The following is a 20,453-nucleotide window of genomic DNA, read 5'->3' as shown; positions in this document are numbered from 1 at the left end:
TCCCTTAAGAAAATAGACAGTGGTTGAAAAAATACTCTACTTAGGCAAACCTAAGAATACTCTACAAAATAGTAGCAATAAGTGTCAAACTAAAGTGGAGTAAATTATAGCACATCTTATTCTATTTTACATGTATATAATGACTTCTCTAGCGTTACTTGCTCATCAGTCTTGCAACATTCTCTTGCATTTTTTTTTATCTCAATCTGTCATTTCTTGCACTATTTTTATTTGCATTATTTCATTACATTTGGTATATTATTTTATGTCTTATATACATGTTTATGTTGCATTAATGGAGGAGCCTGGGACTTAAGATAATAACTACACTGTAGCTACTGTGCGTATGACAATAAAGCCTTTGAATCTCTGAATATTTCCCTCTGACATATAACAGAAAATCAATTATTAAAAAATCTAATGATAATATAACAATCCGTGTATCTACCGTCCAATTGTTTTTCTTTATTAAACACATAAACGGAAGAGCGTCTGAGAGGCGTTTTTGCTTTTTGATTTGAGGCGGGGCGAAACTCACGGAAGTGATTTCAAAACAAAAGCACTCGTTTGCTAAAATCACACTTTGAATCAGTATCCTGCTGAAGGATCGGTGATTATTATAAACAAGGGGAATTTAGCGATCACAACGAAAACGGCCAAGACATATATTGAGCCCAGAAAATGGATGTTATTAAGGGCTATATTAAGCCGATGTCTAAAATGGACAACATTGTTAGGAGATTTAAACTATACAGCGGTTCTGCACTGCGGTCACTCAGCCGCCTCTCGCGTTTGTTTTTTCAAATCAGCTGCTCTTCATTTTACCTGCTATATTTGACGAGTGATACAAATATTTGTTACCACAAGTTCTTAAGGAAACTGACACTGTTGGACTCGGTTCTAGTTTGACTTCTACCAGAAATAAAATGAAGTACTTTTACTGTGTACTTTGTGAGTAATCCTCTGTCAAAGTCCCCTCCATAGTAGCTACATAATGCATGTTTTTCTGCTATCTTTGATGAATGATAAAAATATAATTTTGCCATTAGTTCTTAATGAAATTGATACTGTTTGACTTTGTATTAGTTAGTCTACTACTTACAATACATTGAAGTACTTTTACTGTGTATTTTTTGAGAAATACTCAAAGTCCCCTGCTGAGAACAAAATCAAGCCACTTCTGCTAAGTTTGATGAGGGAATTCTTTTTTGTTGCCATTAGTTCTTCGTGAGATTGATCCTGTTGGACTCAGTACTAGTGAAACTACCCCCACAAGTACTATGAAGTACTTACTGTGTACTTTTCCAACAATCCTCTGTCAATGTCCCCTCCTGAGTACACGAATGCATGTTTCTCTGCTATTTTGAATAAGCGTTAAAACAAACTTTCTTCATGAGACGTTTACGTGTCTAATAAAGAAAAACAATTGGACGGTAGATACACGGATTTATAATACATAAGAAAACCATAGAAACTAACTTGAAAAATAATACGTAAAGATATTTAATATGAAAGATCTTTTTTTCTAAAACAAAAAAACAAAAAATTAAATATATTGCTTTTTTAAAACATTATCATAAGACCTGAATCTTTTTTTGTAAATGAAGATGTTCTGTATGCTGCTTTAAAAAAGAAACACACACAAAGGTACAGGACGTTTTATGTTTTCACTTCCTTTTTTATTATCTTTGTGAGTTTAAAAAGGTCATGTGATCCAGCCACTACAAATCAATCCTGAACCCGCACGGTCACGCGATGACGTAAGCGTGTGCTTGGTTGGGGTTTTCCACACGGGAGCGAGCACGGCGCAGAGCCATGGTGACAGCTCCTCCGGCAGGATACTCATCTCATCTGCGGACGTTTCGATGCAGGATAACCTTCCGATAATCACACTGAAGATATTTTAACAAGATGTCATCCTCCAGCAAAGGCCATTTCTGAGACGAGGTAAAACTGTCATCTTGTTGAATGTCAAGTTATGTTGTGTTACTCTCACTTTCTGTTATGCTAGCGTCAGGTATCATTGACGTGCTAACTAGCATATCAGTTTTAAAGCTAACGATGGTACATATTGTTATCTGTAATATACGAGTTTTTTTCTGATTTAAAGGGAAGACAATGTTGATGAAATGCTAGTGAAAAGCTTACTGGTTACAGTACAGCTAACGTCCAGATTCCTGGTCCAGATCAGTTTGAGATCAGCTAATTAAACGTTAGCTGCAGTGGTGTAAAGTATCTAAGTAAATTCACAAGCTACCTGCAGTATACAAAGCTGTACCTTTACCAGCTTTGATAAACTCATTAATGCATCGATAATTATAATCAAAACATATAATATATATGATAACAAAATGGGCCAATCTGCAGAATGACTACTTTTACTTTGGGTACTTTAAGTATATTTTGATGCTCATACTTTTATACTTTTACTTGAGTAATATTTGCAATGCAGGACTGCAGTACACTCTGGTACTGGTACTTGTACTTAAGTACAACATATGATTACTTCATTACTTCCACCTCTTACTGTTTAAAGTGTAATGTATGTATTCACCTCTTAATCATATTGTTTGGAGATGATTGAAAGTCAAGTAATTTATCGGAGAACCGTTAAATAATCACGGTACAAACTTTATATTGCAGGTTTTCTCTGAGAAATGTTTAGACACTTCTCTTTGAACATTGTTTCTCTTCTCATTCAGACTTGGATTTGTTGCACCAGATGGAGTGGGATTCATCAGATGACGGTCTTGGAGGATCAATGGAGGCCCTCCCTTACTTATCTGAGTCTTCTCAGTCGATGCCCTCCACCACCAACATCTCAGAACATGAGTTCTCGTGCCACTGTTGCTACGACATCTTAGTGAACCCCACCACGTTGACGTGCGGCCATAACTTCTGCCGCCACTGTCTGGCTCTGTGGTGGGAGTCCTCTCACAAGAACGAGTGCCCAGAGTGCCGGGAGAAGTGGGCAGGCTTTCCTAAAATCAACATACTACTGAGGTATGCTACTCACGGCCAGATCATATCATGCGATGAATGTTTGTCTTTCTGAGCACAGTACTCGCATGTCTCACATACAGTATTCCAGAGCCCAAGGCCACGTCTTTAAAATGTCTGGCAGAAATTATATTCCTACAAATTCAATTCCAGTTATTTATTTCTGCTTGAAAATTAACTGAATTAATTGACACTATAGTTGGAGGTTCATTTTCTTTCAGTAGGCTAATACTCAGCTCTAATGGAGAGTTTTGATATGATATAATACACCTTCCTGTCGCTACCCACAAAGTATTTTTAAGGTTTTATTGGCTGTTGTTAATGGAATGTTCTTATCTCTAGGGATGCAACTGACAAGCTGTTCACTGAGGTGGTTCAGCGGAGGAGAGCGGAGATCCAGGACAACCCCAAAATCTCCCGGAGCTTGCTGGCCTTTCAGAGGTAGTACTGTATAATCTAATCCTTGGTACAGTGTGTAAACCTAGGATACACGGAATGAGCACTCCACATAATTATTAGAGCCCTCTGGTAACATTGTCAGACTCACAACGGACGGTTTAAAACAAAAATGCTTAAAATGGATTCAGCAGAACGAGAAATATGTTCTATATTCCACACTTTTCCTTCTCAATACCTAGTGCACACATTACCCATCATGCAACGTGAATGGAGATCCCTCTGACAATGAGGATTTTTTTTGCCCTAGTGTCTTTTCAATCTGTTTACTTGTATTTAATAGCTTTTCTACCTGGTCTGACAAATATATCTACATGTTTTTAGGTATGGTGACAACTTAGGTAGATCCAAGCCAAACCAGCACAAAGGAGCGGGCTTCTTCTTCTCTGGAGTCCTGACGGCACTCACGTGTGTGGCTGTAAGTACTTAACATCAGTAAAAACAGTTTTTTGTGAACATCAAATGGTAACTGGCCCTAAACCAGTTTGCTGCCCCGCTGCATTCTTACCAGTGCCATTGACCTGTGCTTGACACTTTTACTTTCATCAGATTCATCGAGTTTTTAGGGTTTTCTATAGATTTATTGACATGGCACAAGGTTACCATGAAAAAGTAACCTTATTGAACACTTTCTTTTTTACTGTAAACAATGTCATTTCGTTTTTTCTTTCTCCTTGGAAAATAGAAATTATGTAAAAAACGTAAATCTTTTTGGTTGTTTGACTTAAAAACCTGTGTGTTTAACAGTCCGAACTTTTAAAAAAGACCTATATTGTTAAACAAGTTATATTATGAGCTTGATGATTGCCTAACATAACTTGATTGGTAATTAGATTCATACTCCTTAATATACAGTATGCATAAAAGACTACTTTGCAATGGTGCGCAATAATCAATATTATTTATTATACATTATGTCCCTCTTCCTGCTTCATGATATCAGGAGAGTCTTGTAAACGTAACTATTATAGCGTGCAAAATTACACTTTTTTTTTAGGTTGTTTTTCTTAACTACAGTGGTGTGTATTATTTGCAAGTTAGCACAGTATTGGATGCGGAGGTCGGTGGTTCATGTCATGTAGACAGACCATGTTTATTTTGTTCATGTGGCACTTTGGAGCAGCGTTTCTGTGTGTCTGACTACGTGGCAGTTGTGTGTGTGTGTGTGTGTGTGTGTGTGTGTGTGTGTGTGTGTGTGTGTGTGTGTGTGTGTGTGTGTGTGTGTGTGTGTGTGTGTGTGTGTGTGTGTGTGTGTGTGTGTGTGTGTGTGTGTGTGTGTGTGTGTGTGTGTGTGTGTGTGTGTGTGTGTGTGTGTGTGTGTGTGTGTGTGTGTGTGTGTGTGTGTGTGTGTGTGTGTGTGTGTGTGTGTGTGTGTGTGTGTGTGTGTGTGTGTGTGTGTGTGTGTGTGTGTGTGTGTGTGTGTGTGTGTGTGTGTGTGTGTGTGTGTGTGTCAAAATGTAATCATGTTGGTGGAGGCAGCCTTGACCTGTGTGCCAATAATTGGTTTCTTTGGGATGATTTTGGCTTTTTGTTTTATTGGCTCACATGAACTGTACTGGAAATGATGTTCCTTAGAAACTGAGATTTGTACGGTTTATCTTTAATTATGACGTATGCTGATTTTACAAAAGGTGTCATCTTGCTGGGTAAAAGCACGAAAAAAAGTCCAAATATAATAATAATTAAAGCTGCAAGCAGCGTTGAGCGGGTCTTCGACGTTCCGCAGGCTGTTGTCCGCACGTCGACGTGTGTGTCTAGGTGTCTCGAGGACTCTGCCAATATATTTAGCCATAATTGGCGTAGAGCTGATGAGGGCCGGACCATTAATGATAGTCTGAAGTCTGGCGCAGTTTGGACCATTTTCCATTGAATTATGTTTCATGGCGAGGGATGCGTTACCATGGCAACGGCATACGTTGAGATTTCAGATTTCACATAGAGCTGTTGATGGCTGGACTAGGAGCCATCATATGAAGTCTGGTGGTGTTTGGACCATTTTCCATTGAATTAGGACAACACCGTGTTTCATGGCAAGGGACGCGTTGCCATGGAAACGGCATATGATGACATCCCCTAATTGACATAGAGCTGCTGAGGGCCGGACCATTAGTCAACATCTGAAGTCTGGTGCCGTTTGGAACCTTTTCCATTGAATTAGGGCAACACCGTGTTTCACGGCGAGGGAGGCGTTGCCATGGAAACGGCATACAGTGAGATTTCAGATTTTTCTTGGAGCTGTTGAGGCATGGACCGGTGATATAAAAGTGAAGATTGGGGGACGATGGGACAGTGTCCATTGGATTTACAGCGACACCGTCGTTTATGGCGAGGGAAGCGTTGCCATGGAAACGGCATACATTGAGATTTCCGATTTCATGTAGAGCTGTTGAGGGCCGTACCATTAATGATAGTCTGAAGTCTGGTGCTGTTTGGATGATTTTCCATTGACTTACAACAACATGGGATTTTTTGGCGAGGGACGTGTTGCCATGGCAACGGCATACATTGAGATGTCCGATCTCACGTAGAGCTGTTGAGGGCCGGACCATTGATGATAGTCTGAAGTCTGGTGGTGTTTAGATGATTTTCCATTGAATTACGACAACATGATGTTTGATGGCGAGGGATGCGTTACCATGGCAACGCGAAATGATGACATCCCATAATTGACATAGAGCTGTTGAGGGCCGGAGCATTAGCCATCATATGAAGTCTGGGGCTGTTTGGACGATTTTCCATTGACTTACAACAACATGGGATTTTTTGGCGAGGGATTCCGTTTCCATGGAAACGGCATACGTTGAGATTTCAGATTTCACTTGGAGCTGTTGAGGCATGGACCAGTGATATAAAAGTGAAGATTGGGGGAGGATGGGACCGTGTCCATTGGATTTACAGCGACACCGTTGTTTATGGCGAAGGATCCGTCGCCATGGTAACGCCAAATTAAGTAACATCAGATTTGACCTAGAGCTGTTCAGGGCTGTGGTGCTAAACGTCATGTGAAGTTTGGTGGCGTTCTGAGAATGTCAGTTTGAGTTATGACATCATCGGGTTCCATGGCGAGGGACCGCCAAAAATCGTACGAACGCGAACTTTGGCGACAAATCACGGCTACGCCGTGCGAAAGAAAAAAATTCTCGTAATAACTTAAGCTCTCCCATGTCTCGCGAAGCTACCCGAGGAATTTCGAGGCGTACGATAAAAGTCCCTAGGAGGAGATAGATTTCGTAGGTACGTGGAAATAGGCCAAAAAACGCGATAAATCGCGTTTTTTCGACACCAAATTCAAAATGGCCGACTTCCTGTACGTTATTTTTTACCCCTCCAAGAGGCTTTTTGGTTCGTCTCCGCACCCTAGATATGCGTGGCGAGTTTCGTTCGTTTACGTGAAATTTAAAGTAGGGGGAGTTAACGTTAAAAACGGCAGTGGGCGTGGCCTACGCACATTTTTTACGCAAAGTTCCGAAACCGATAACACGTTCAATTTGAGCGACTTCTGACGCGCTTGCAAAATTTGGTGAGTTTTGACATATGTTGCGGGGGTCAAAAGTGCTCGCAATGTTCTAAAATAATAATCATAATTAAAGCTGCAAGCAGCGTTGAGCGGGTCTTCGACGTTCCGCAGGCTGTTGTCCGCACGTCGACGTGTGTGTCTAGGTGTCTCGAGGACTCTGCCAATATATTTAGCCATAATTGGCGTAGAGCTGATGAGGGCCGGACCATTAATGATAGTCTGAAGTCTGGCGCAGTTTGGACCATTTTCCATTGAATTATGTTTCATGGCGAGGGATGCGTTACCATGGCAACGGCATACGTTGAGATTTCAGATTTCACATAGAGCTGTTGATGGCTGGACTAGGAGCCATCATATGAAGTCTGGTGGTGTTTGGACCATTTTCCATTGAATTAGGACAACACCGTGTTTCATGGCGAGGGACGTGTTGCCATGGAAACGGCATATGATGACATCCCCTAATTGACATAGAGCTGCTGAGGGCCGGACCATTAGTCAACATCTGAAGTCTGGTGCCGTTTGGAACCTTTTCCATTGAATTAGGGCAACACCGTGTTTCACGGCGAGGGAGGCGTTGCCATGGAAACGGCATACAGTGAGATTTCAGATTTTTCTTGGAGCTGTTGAGGCATGGACCGGTGATATAAAAGTGAAGATTGGGGGACGATGGGACAGTGTCCATTGGATTTACAGCGACACCGTCGTTTATGGCGAGGGAAGCGTTGGCATGGAAACGGCATACATTGAGATTTCCGATTTCATGTAGAGCTGTTGAGGGCCGGACCATTGATGATAGTCTGAAGTCTGGTGCTGTTTGGACGATTTTCCATTGACTTACAACAACATCGGATGTTTTGGCGAGGGATGCCGTTTCCATGGAAACGGCATACGTTGAGATTTCAGATTTCACTTGGAGCTGTTGAGGCATGGACCAGTGATATAAAAGTGAAGATTGGGGGACGATGGGACCTTGTCCATTGCATTTACAGCGACACCGTTGTTTATGGCGAAGGATCCGTTGCTATGGTAACGCCAAATTAAGTAACATCAGATTTGACCTAGAGCTGTTCAGGGCTGTGGTGCTAAACGTCATGTGAAGTTTGTTGGCGTTCTGAGAATGTCAGTTTGAGTTATGACATCATCGGGTTCCATGGCGAGGGACCGCCAAAAATCGTACGAACGCGAACTTTGGCGACAAATCACGGCTACGCCGTGCGAAAGAAAAAAATTCTCGTGATAACTTAAGCTCTCCCATGTCTCGCGAAGCTACCCGAGGAATTTCGAGGCGTACGATAAAAGTCCCTAGGAGGAGATAGATTTCGTAGGTACGCGAAATAGGGCAAAAAACGCGATAAAATCGCGTTTTTTCAACACCAAATTCAAAATGGCCGACTTCCTGTACGTTATTTGTTACCCCTCCAAGAGGCTTTTTGGTTCGTCTCCGCACCCTAGATATGCGTGGCGAGTTTCGTTCGTTTACGTGAAAGTTAAAATAGGGGGAGTTAACGTCAAAAACGGAAGTGGGCGTGGCCTACGCAATTTTTTACGTTAAGTTCCGGGACCAATAACATCTTGCAATTTTGTCACGGCCTGACGCGTGTGCAAAATTTGGTGAGTTTTCACTTATGTTGCGGGGCTCAAAAGAGCGTTTTAAGAATTAAAATAATAATCATAATTAAAGCTGCAAGCAGCGTTGAGCGGGTCTTCGACGTTCCGCAGGCTGTTGCCCGCACGTCGACGTGTCAACGTACGGACAAATGGTGAGATTTCAGATTTCACATAGAGCTGTTGAGGGCCGGACCATTAGCCATCATCTGAAGTCTGGTGCTATTTGGATGATTTTCCATTGAATTAGGACAACATTGGATTTTTTGGTGAGGGATGCGTTTCCATGGAAACGGCATTCGTTGAGATTTCAGATTTCACGTAGAGCTGTTGAGGCATGGACCATCAGCCATCATATGAAGTCTGGTGCTGTTTGGACCATTTTCCATTGAATTAGGACAACACCGTGTTTCATGGCGAGGGACGTGTTGCCATGGAAACGGCATATGATGACATCCCCTAATTGACATAGAGCTGCTGAGGGCCAGACCATTAGTCAACATCTGAAGTCTGGTGCCGTTTGGAACCTTTTCCATTGAATTAGGGCAACACCGTGTTTCACGGCGAGGGAGGCGTTGCCATGGAAACGGCATACAGTGAGATTTCAGATTGAACTTGGAGCTGTTGAGGCATGGACCGGTGATATAAAAGTGAAGATTGGGGGACGATGGGACAGTGTCCATAGGATTTACAGCGACACCGTCGTTTATGGCGAGGGAAGCGTTGCCATGGAAACGGCATACATTGAGATTTCCGATTTCATGTAGAGCTGTTGAGGGCCGTACCATTAATGATAGTCTGAAGTCTGGTGCTGTTTGGATGATTTTCCATTGACTTACAACAACATGGGATTTTTTGGCGAGGGACGCGTTGCCATGGCAACGGCATACATTGAGATTTCCGATCTCACGTAGAGCTGTTGAGGGCCGGACCATTGATGATAGTCTGAAGTCTGGTGGTGTTTAGATGATTTTCCATTGAATTACGACAACATGATGTTTCATGGCGAGGGATGCGTTGCCATGGCAACGCCAAATGATGACATCCCATAATTGACATAGAGCTGTTGAGGGCCGGACCATTAGCCATCATATGAAGTCTGGTGCCGTTTGGAACCTTTTCCATTGAATTAGGACAACACCGTGTTTCACGGCGAGAGACGCGTTGCCATGGAAACGGCATATTATGACATCCCATAATTGGCGTAGAGCTGTTGAGGGCCGGACCATTGATGATAGTCTGAAGTCTCGTGCTGTTTGGATGATTTTCCATTGAATTACGACGACATGATGTTTGACGGCGAGGGATGCGTTTCCATGGAAACGGCATCCGTTGAGATTTCAGATTTCACTTGGAGCTGTTGAGGGCCGGACCATTGATGATAGTCTGAAGTCTGGTGCTGTTTGGACGATTTTCCATTGACTTACAACAACATCGGATGTTTTGGCGAGGGATGCCGTTTCCATGGAAACGGCATACGTTGAGATTTCAGATTTCACTTGGAGCTGTTGAGGCATGGACCAGTGATATAAAAGTGAAGATTGGGGGACGATGGGACCTTGTCCATTGCATTTACAGCGACACCGTTGTTTATGGCGAAGGATCCGTTGCCATGGTAACGCCAAATTAACTAACATCAGATTTGACCTAGAGCTGTTCAGGGCTGTGGTGCTAAACGTCATGTGAAGTTTGGTGGCGTTCTGAGAATGTCAGTTTGAGTTATGACATCATGGGGTTCCATGGCGAGGGACCGCCAAAAATCGTACGAACGCGAACTTTGGCGACAAATCACGGCTACGCCGTGCGAAAGAAAACAATTCTCGTGATAACTTAAGCTCTCCCATGTCTCGCGAAGCTACCCGAGGAATTTCGAGGCGTACGATAAAAGTCCCTAGGAGGAGATAGATTTCGTAGGTACGCGAAATAGGGCAAAAAACGCGATAAAATCGCGTTTTTTCGACACCAAATTCAAAATGGCCGACTTCCTGTACGTTATTTTTTACCCCTCCAAGAGGCTTTTTGGTTCGTCTCCGCACCCTAGATATGCGTGGCAAGTTTCGTTCGTTTACGTGAAAGTTAAAATAGGGGGAGTTAACGTCAAAAACGGAAGTGGGCGTGGCCTACGCAATTTTTTACGTTAAGTTCCGGGACCAATAACATCTTGCAATTTTGTCACGGCCTGACGCGTGTGCAAAATTTGGTGAGTTTTCACTTATGTTGCGGGGCTCAAAAGAGCGTTTTAAGAATTAAAATAATAATCATAATAAATAATCGGTCCAATTTCAATCTTGTTCGATTTAACATTGAGGTGGATGGGAGCACCTCACTGTAGGCCGTCCGGCCTACCCACTGCGCCACCTCTCATGGGCTTTTGGCCCTTTTTTACCCTGTTTTGAGGGGGTTTTGCATGGTTATCGCTCGCTTCGCGAGCGACTACGATGATTGTTACGATATCAATTATGCGATTTGCAGTCACGTGGGCTTCGCCCACGTGACTGGGCTCACGCGGTCTATCAGCCGACATTATTTACGAACATTTTCGGTGCTTTAGTTGGTCGTTTTCCATGTTTTTGGGTGTTTTTGGCAGGTTTATCGGTCGCTGCGCGACCGATTTCTTCCAATTTCAATAGGGTCTTCGCCGACCTAGGTCTCAGACCCTAATAATGATTACTTATATGTTTAGAGCGCCTTTCATATACCCATAATGCTTTCTCGTGTGATAAACGGCATGTAAACTGTACCTTGTTTGTTAATGTGTGTGTGTTTGCAGGTGATGGTGCTGGTGTACCACTGGAGCAGCGGGGTGATGGAGCAGCAGGACATGTTGATCAGTAAACCCGTGTCTCACTGGACGCCGGAGGACGTGGTGTCCTGGCTGGAGCTCCTGGGGCCCTGGGCTCAGCTTTACAGAGAGCCCTTCCAGCAGGAGAGTGTCAACGGGAGGTAGAGAAATTACATTTTATTTTAGCGACATTTTTGTTTCTTTTCTAAGGCTGGCGTCACACTGTCCCGAAATTGACACCAGATGGACACACGAATATGGAATTTCGCACGAAGATGGCCCCGAACTCGGTCAACAGCCAAGCAACAGCCGAAGCAACTACGATGCCTACAGAAGGCCACACGATGGCACCCGAATCACACAATCCGTCATGTTGTTTCCATAGCAACGACAACTTTCTGTCAACAGCGTAAACTCGCCTTCAAAATAAAAGCATCTAAATAAAACAGGAAGTTAACCTAAATTACATTTAAGACATACAACTGCAACGAAAGTAACAAAAACAATGTAATATCCTTTTCAGTTTCACAGAACACAAATTGTACTATAATACGATGGCTACACGACGGCATTGCGAGGGCTTCACGTGGTCGTGTTGTCTTCCTAACACAATCGGGCAGCTTCTTGTTTCCTTCGCATTGTCTTTGTGAGGCGAAAAATGCCCGATGGCACCGATGATCACACGAAGTAAAGACGAAGATGACACGATTTGACAAGATGCCCTCACGATGGCCTTACGAAGGGCAAAATGGACACACGAATTCAACACGAAAATGAACCTTCGACAATTTTTTGGCATGCCAAAGATTTTACCACCGCTCACGAAGTTGCTGCCGGAGCCTGAGAAACTCCACCAGTGGTCATACGATGGCTTAAGATGCCCTCACGAATGGCCCGATGTTCTTACGATCAGAGCCGAATTTGAACATTTCCTTTATCGTCAATTTCGGGAGAGTGTGACCCGGGCTTAAACTATACACTACAAAATAGAACTGATATGAGCTGTATTAATTCAGAATGTTTCGTCTTCTAAATGTAGTTCTTTGATGAGGTTGCAAAGGTCACCCTGCATTTGAGAGAAAAACATAATCTCATGTTGTGTGTCATTATGTTGTTTTCTCTGCTTTAGGTTGCTGTTGATGCTTGGGGATGAAGAGTTGTTGAAGGCTCCTTACAGCATCGACAACCAGGCTCACCGCCGGGCTATTCTGGCTGAACTGGACAGAGTGAAAACCCTCGGAGTCAAACCTCCACAGAACCTCTGGGAATACAAGGTAAACAGTCTGGTCTGCTAGCAGTTCTGATGAACTAAGTACAGATCGCGTTCACACCGGAATGAGTTATTGGGGGTGGATTAGGCAAATGAAGCTGCTAACGTCACTTCTTCTTCTGCTTTGGGTTTACTGGCAGACCGCAAACAACTTCACGGCGTATACTGCCACCTGAAGTCCCCGGAGTTGGGGACTGGCTTCAGTAGAAGCTGCTGGGACTCCCAGCAGCTTCTACTGAAGCCTTCCGAGTAAATCGCCAGAACGCCGACACCTCCTCATCTCCACCGCTCCCATGTTTTCTTTTGTGTTGCCATATGTTAGTCTCTCTCCGTTGGTGAGCTTGGCTAATGCTAATAATGCTAATGCCAGCAAATACAATGGCGGCTTCACAAAACTTTTCTGAGTTTTACGGGGCGTGGTTTGCAATCCGCCCAGCCAATCAGAAATGAGAACCTTTTCCTCCCCAGGAAAGTACCACCTCTCTAGCAGGGACTAAAAAGGGGGGAGGGAAAGGTTCTCATTAACTAAGTTCTAGTTCCGGATTTTTTTGGTGTGAACGCAACATTTCAAGAACTATCGGAACTATACTGGGAAAAGTACTCCTGTGTGAAAGCGCCTATTGAAGAGTTCACTGAATCTCCAGATAGTATTTGTCATATTTCTCACACAAATGACTGTCCTCTTACTCTATATACTGTTCTTCTCTTACGTTCTGCCAGGTTACTAATGCAGGGAAGTCGCTGTTCTTGCTGTACGCGCTGAAGCGCTCCCCCCGCCTCACACTCTTCTATTTGTATTTATTCGACTACTCGGAAACCTTCCTGCCCTTCCTGCACACCTGCTGTCCGGCCATCACAAACATCGGACAGTCAGTGGAGAGCAGCTTCCTCAACACACAGGTGACACTTTGCAAACTTGGTGTATCCTTCTCTTAGGTCCTCTTCAAAGTTGGGGTTTCGGGTCATCTTTCCCCATGATCACACACACTGAAATAAAAAATAAGAATATTTTGGAAATGTTAAATAGGCACTACTCTAACAATGATGTGTTGTAACCTTATTCCGACAAAAATTATCATATCAACGACTATCTTGATTTAACATCCGATTGTCCACTTGCATGTAAATTGTTTAGAGTCGGTGAGGTCCTGATAATGTATTCCGGTAAATTACTCTGACCTACTAATTGACCTGACCGAAGTTATTGAGTCTATGTAAGTTTACTGCTCGGCTCAGATCCACCAACGTCAGCAAGATCTCACCTCTATTAACTCCCCGAAGAACCAGGTTCAATTAACTGCTGTTTCAATTCAGACAACTCTTTTTAATCTGTTTAAGCGATCCCGAAGGATTTTGGTATCAGTAAATGAGGTGTGTTCCTACCTAAGTGTGTGTGGCAGGGTGCAGTCTTACCTTTGAAGCAGGAGAGGAGAGCACAGATTTTCTTTTTAGTTGTCCCAATCCAAAAAGGTGAGATCAGTTTATTTGAAGAAAAATAGGTCCAAACTAATACAGAGTCTTTACCTTTTAACACATTATAATCATACAAAACATATCATGCAGGGGTTATATTTTTTTCAAAAAGCTTAATTCATATTTCTCATCTTTCCCAGATTCAAATAGAGTTATTAGTTCTAAGATCCCTATACGTACTAATAACGTCTTACCCAGCTCTCAGGGCCAGAGCTTACCGGGAGAGAGTATACCAGGGGTTTCCCCCTCTCTCCCCCCGAAATCCAAAAAAGCCAGTCTTTTTATGCTCAAAAAACAGGATAGAAAACCCCCAAACACCTCCTCTATACCCAACCAACATATTCTATGGCTATGACATAACCACTCTTTTGAGGCCTCAATGTGTTTCTCCTTAAGTCCGGAGCCCCCCTCCCTGCTGTGAGAGGAGAGGGAAGAACCTGCCTACTCTCTTAGCAGAGAGTAAGGCATACATAATTATAGGTCTTACACTCAACTTAACAAACCACTTTGTTTTGTTTATGCTGTAAATATAGAAAAACCTAAAATATGAATCATTTTCATTGTGGGTTATACAAGAATATAATTGATTATAACTAACTTTCGTTTTAAGTATTCAACATACTATGAAGCTCTCAACAAAATATAATGTACTTCATTGAGGTAACTAGATATAGATAGATAGTTAGATAGATGGATGGATAGATACTTTATTGATCCCAATTTGGGAAATATTTGCATTGCAGCAGCATAAAAAACACAAGGCAATGTACATAAGAGAAATTAAGACACAAGAAATAAACATTCCAAAATATTTCAGAAATATATGTAAAATAGCATTACAAATTGAAAAAAATACAAATTTCCAGTAACAAATATAATGCAGGATATTTAATTTCTGTACAATTTATTTCTACTCGTATATTTAACATTCATACCAGTTTAATTGTTTCATATGATGTTTCTGTGTTTGTCAGATGGAGCCCAGCTGGCGACAGTGGGGAGAGTTTCTTGTAAAGTACCTCCTGCTCCCGTACCAGCTGATAGCAGAGTTTGCCTGGGACTGGCTGGCCGTGCACTACTGGACGTCTCGCTTCATCATCGTGAACGCCATGCTGCTGTCCGTGCTGGAGGGCTGCGCACTGTGGAGACTCTGGGCGAGAGCCAGCATCAGGTAAACACTTAGCAGGGGGTTTTATGTTCTGTCTTCTTATGTTTTTAAATACATTTTAAGTCGCCTCTTGTGTGTAAGGACACTTGGAAAAAAACACGTCCTGGTTACATACAGGGTGAAAAGAAGTGCTGCAGTATGAGAAAAATAAAACATGTTTTGAACATTAAAGCATGTAAACATATCACAGTAGAAGCACACAATACAACCTGAACATAAGCATACTCTGTTCTCTTAAAGCTACATATGAAGTTATAGTTGGCTTCGGAGGTGGAGAAGACTTTATTCACTAACTTCTATGTTCCTCTCTCCTTAGGGCTATGCCACGCAAGATGTGGAACCACCTGTGGAAGATGCTCTCTCAGGGGTTTGCCTTCGCCCTCCTGTGGCCTTTTTTCCCTCAGTTTGTGTGCAACTGCCTCTTCTACTGGGCTCTGTACTTCAGTCCCATCATTAATATAGACCTGGTGGTGCAGCAGCTAATGCACCCAGAAACACAGGCTCTGTAACAAACTGCATGCTGACAGTGCTCCATTAATACCATACAGTTCACAGCAAATATCAAGAGTTGCTGAAGAGGAGAGGGCGTTTATTTTCAGCAGTATACTCACATGAGACTGGCTTACTCGCTGTTGGCAAGGAAGTTTTCTGGCTTCCGAGGCTTGACTCTGCTGGATGGCTGCCATGTGGAACAAGAGAGGCTTTTGTACAAGAAACAAAACCAACAAGATGAGAATCGCTGAAATATCTGTGATGTTATTGATTACTGCGGTGATTTCTCTCTGCGTGCATTCACAAACCACATTGCCTAGATTGTCAAGAGGGCAGTTAAGAAATTGCCTGGCCTCTTAAGTAATTTTCTGAAAGCTTTGTAGCACAGAGAGGGCTGTAGTCCGATGAGAGGTGAGCTTTTTTGATGCATATGCTGCCTGCAGGTGGATTAAAACATCAGTAAATGCATTTTTGTCTGGCTTCTTTTATTAAATGTAATCCAAAACAAATTAAAATAAAAAACTGCTGGTTCAAAATAATTTAAAAAAAAGTTTGAATTAAGCAGTGTTATACGTGTACTGTATAGAAATCCTTATTTGGCATGAATTTAAATCATTGCAGTGCAGTCCTGGCTTTATATGCAGTCCTAGTGCCACAGAGCTCTCGGGAAATTCCCCATTCGAGGTTTGGTGATATGGTTGTGAAATGTGTCAAATGTTGAGGCTTGTAGTTCTGCAGCCTGACGGAAACCTCAGGCTTTAAATGGTAAATGGACTGTACTTATATAGCGCTTTATCCAGTCTTTACGACCCCTCAAAGCGCTTTACATACTACGTGTCATTCACCCATTCATACAGAGCAGTACCTCTTGCTCTAGGTACTAGCATTCACACACATTCACACGCCGTTGGCCATGCCATCGGGAGCAACTCAGGGTTCAGTATCTTGCCCAAGGATACATCGACATGTTGGCTGCACGGGCTGGGATCGAACCCACAACCTTCTGGTTGAAAGACAACCGCACTCCCTCGCAGCCACAGTCGCCCCGGGTTTTAGGACTGTGGCACTCTATTCATGTCTCATTTAGCATTGAAATATAATATATGGTCTTAAAAAAAAATGGAGATGCTTATAAAGATATGTTCTAATTCCTATGATTTTAAGTAGAAACTGTTCGGAGCAGATTGTACTTGCTGACAAATATTGTGTTGCACATTCTTTTTTTATTGTTCAGAAACCTTTTGTTTGCAGTATACATTTCCATGTGACGGGTAGGTAGAGCTAATCAAATACTTTTATTTTTTTTATTACATTGTTTGTTTGCACTTAAGAGTTATACACTGTGATTTTGTTCTTTAATGTTCTGTAATGACAACAAATAAAGATTTTTAAATAATGCTATCGGGTTGTGTGTATTATTTTCTCGTGAAATAGTCATTTACGTCATTTAAACATAAGATACAAATGTTTATAAGGACAATATCAACAAGGCTCTGGAGATGTGAACTATTTAAAATGTATAATATTAAACAAATGCCTTTCTTCTCAAATTCTAGTAGCTGTCCACACAGTTTCATAATTCCCAGAGGGGTAGTCTACGTCATAGATATATATAAACACTAGATGACTCACCCGCGCTGCTGGCCAATGGAGACCGACGTTGCCACTTGACCGCCATCTTGCCACAGGCAGTTCTCTCATTCATAACATTATGGTTTACTATTTAAATAACCATAGCTTGCTCAATTTTCAAACGGTTTGGTTTTTTATAAACATCAAAGATGTAGTTATGATACTGCATACTTATAATCATGGACTTTCATATGAAAATAACATTAATCAGATAAAGCAATAGCTATACACACACACACAAGGTATTTATATTAAATATTTGCCGGTGTATATATTTCCATTTATTTTATTATATTGTTAATATTTAAAATAAATTATAAATAAATTATAAAATTAAAATACATTTATATTTTATATATAAAAATCGGTCTCATGTTACCACTCTGTAAGCCAAGAGTTGTTAATTTAGCAATGCCTTAGCTTGAAGAACAGGGACACAACTAATGACAATAGCATATGTTGGTATATTATTTAGATATTCACACCTTTATCAGAAGAACCAAACCAACATAAAATGTGCTCACAGACAGGCCAGTTCTGTCTAATTTATCACAATTATTTTTGACATGAGATCTTCATATCATCCTAGTTCTGTATTTAGTTTCTAGATTTGTAAACAAATCCAGAACCTTTGAAATATGTTATTGAAAAGACCAAGAATAATATAAACTGTACCATGTGTCCTTCTGTAGTCCATTTGTGGTTTGTCTTGTCTCACCCCGGCTGATATATCACAAAATCCACTGTTTAAATTGTTCCCTATATTGCCCCTATGCCCCTGTAAGGTGTCCTTGGGTGTTATGAAAGGCGGCCCCCGAAAATAAATGTATTATTATTATTATTAAGAAGAACAACTTGGTGTGGTATAGGAAGCAGGAGCAGGTGGGGAGAGATGTTTTAAATGTGTCTTGGAGATAAGGACCAGCTGCACACAATAAAATACAGTATAACACAAAACCAATAAGACACACGGTGACACATGGCACACCAACAATCAATCATCGTGATGATTGATTGTTGATATAGGCTGATATAGGCTTAGTTTGTCGGGGGACATCTTACTTCTTCCTTCTCTGTCTATACCGGTGTACTCTCATGTTCCGATTAACCCAGCTTCCCCAAATGTCTTTCTTTTTGGTGTCTATATACGCCGGGATCCGGAGTCATGGATGATCCTGCGGTCCTGTGTCCTGGATCACGAGCCCTGGATCGCGAATCGTGGCTGTGGTCCTGGATCATCGGTCCTGGATGGATATCCTCGTGGATTCATCTTCCTATTATACACACATGCATTTCCAAACATTTGGACTACCTATGTTGCAAATGTATTATCTTTTCAATTTACACACGGCATCTATTGCATGTCTGTCCGTCCTGGGAGAGGGATCCCTCCTCTGTTGCTCTCCCTGAGGTTTCTCCCATTTTTCCCTTTAAACTGGGTTTTCTTCGGAAGTTTTTCCTTGTACGGTGTGAGGGTCTAAGGACAGAGGGTGTCGTATTGTCATACTGATATTCTGTACACACTGTGAAGACCACTGAGACAAATGTAACATTTGTGATATTCGGCTATATAAATAAACATTGATTGATTGATTGATCGTCCAGCCTCAGCTTTGGTATTCTTTCACAACCATGTTATGGGTTTATTAGACTGAGCAAACATAAACATATGTGGGGAACATAGTGCTGCGTCTCATGGAACATGAATATTTAATAAATACATAGTAGTTGGCGATATATGCTCCCAGTGATAGCGATTCGCCATTAAACATCCGTAGGCTGCACAAAAGTCCGGTATGGTCAGGTACTTCTGTAAACACAAAGCCAGCAAATTCCTGTATCATAATGCAAGATGTTTTTAACAAGCCAAACCACTTGGAAGAAATCATGTGTAACTTAAGTTATGTTGAAAAGAAAGAGCAGTTCTGCCTCTCCCACTAGTGTAAAGTTGCGGGGTCAAATTTGTAATACTAGGTCACAGCCTCTTGTTATTAGCCAGCTAATAAATACAACTACATACACAAAGAAAAGCTGCAATTTCAACATGTCCAAGTATCCTGTATCATAGCCATGCTAATAATGTTTCTAATAAACCAAACCGTTTGTAAATCAGTCAAGATTTCAGAGAGTTAAGAGTATTTTTGTGCAGATCACTCACCTTACAACAGCTACCATAACGCGAATCAGAGTAACTGTTGACTGTGGCAAGATGGCGGCCGGTCAGCTACGCTGGAAAATCTCCCATGAGCCATCTAGTGTTTATATATATCTATGGTCTACGTCACATGAAAGGTAAATAAAATGATTCGATGCCTAAAATGCTAATTTGGCTTTTAATCGTATGTTATTTGTTTCCTATAGGCCGCCAATTTATTATTTACCAGGAATTGTTGGAGAGAGCCTTAGATACAAGATTGTCATTGCCAATGAAGGTGTCACTGTAGTCATTTTTAATAAATGTAATAAAAAATAATGAATCATAACTTTAATCTTATTTAAAACGATTTGATTGATTGAAAACTTTACAACGTCCGCCCTCTAGTGTTCGACCGTGGCCGTTTTGCAACGGCTGTAGTTACAACAATAGGGACTGTCTGGGATCAGCAGGGAGAGCCTCGCTACGCAAAAATAAATACAAATATAGTGATATTTCAGTTTTTAAAACATGATACATTTTTACAAATTTATTTCGCATTCCATCAAAGTACCCTATTTTATTTCACCCAGTTCTCCTTGATTTTTAAATGCACCGTTTTCTTTAAACGACCACCCTCTAGTGCTCGACCATCGTCATGGCAGCAACGGCTGTCACTACAACAACGTAGGAACTGTCTCAAAACAGCAAGAAAGACTCAACACGAAAAAACTATTAAAAACACAATATATGTCCAAATATTAAAGCATTATAATTATATAAACCCGTTTATTTATCATTCAACCAAAATACCGTATGTTATTCTACCCATGTATCCTTAATTTTGAAATGCACCGTGCGCTTTAAACAGCTAACAACATTTGACGGTCCCTCCCTTACGTCATTGTTGCGGAAGTGAAAAGT

General features: G+C 41.6%; 1 protein-coding gene across 1 annotated transcript; it reads left to right on the top strand.

Moving 5' to 3' along the window:
• The first annotated feature begins 1,783 nt into the window (after window positions 1–1,783).
• Window positions 1,784–17,161, top strand: LOC117449818 (bifunctional apoptosis regulator-like). The gene is made up of 9 exons (XM_034087709.2): window positions 1,784–1,947; window positions 2,703–3,003; window positions 3,343–3,441; window positions 3,781–3,874; window positions 11,349–11,521; window positions 12,490–12,634; window positions 13,351–13,530; window positions 15,078–15,274; window positions 15,588–17,161. The coding sequence occupies exons 2-9, from the start codon at window positions 2,723–2,725 to the stop codon at window positions 15,778–15,780; spliced, it is 1,362 nt and encodes a 453-aa protein (XP_033943600.1). The 5' UTR covers window positions 1,784–1,947; window positions 2,703–2,722; the 3' UTR covers window positions 15,781–17,161.
• The last annotated feature ends 3,292 nt before the right edge of the window (window positions 17,162–20,453 follow it).

This window comes from Pseudochaenichthys georgianus, chromosome 1, assembly GCF_902827115.2.
Source record: "Pseudochaenichthys georgianus chromosome 1, fPseGeo1.2, whole genome shotgun sequence".
Lineage (NCBI taxonomy): Eukaryota > Metazoa > Chordata > Actinopteri > Perciformes > Channichthyidae > Pseudochaenichthys > Pseudochaenichthys georgianus.
This window is presented reverse-complemented; position numbering and strand designations above follow the sequence as displayed.

Bases quoted from the DNA above. Each gene is read 5' to 3' on its own strand.
- LOC117449818 (XM_034087709.2), top strand. From the start codon at position 2,723: ATGGAGTGGGATTCATCAGATGACGGTCTTGGAGGATCAATGGAGGCC. The intron at 3,875-11,348 runs GTAAGTACTTAA...GTGTGTTTGCAG, and splicing joins CGGCACTCACGTGTGTGGCT to GTGATGGTGCTGGTGTACCA. The intron at 12,635-13,350 runs GTAAACAGTCTG...ACGTTCTGCCAG, and splicing joins AGAACCTCTGGGAATACAAG to GTTACTAATGCAGGGAAGTC.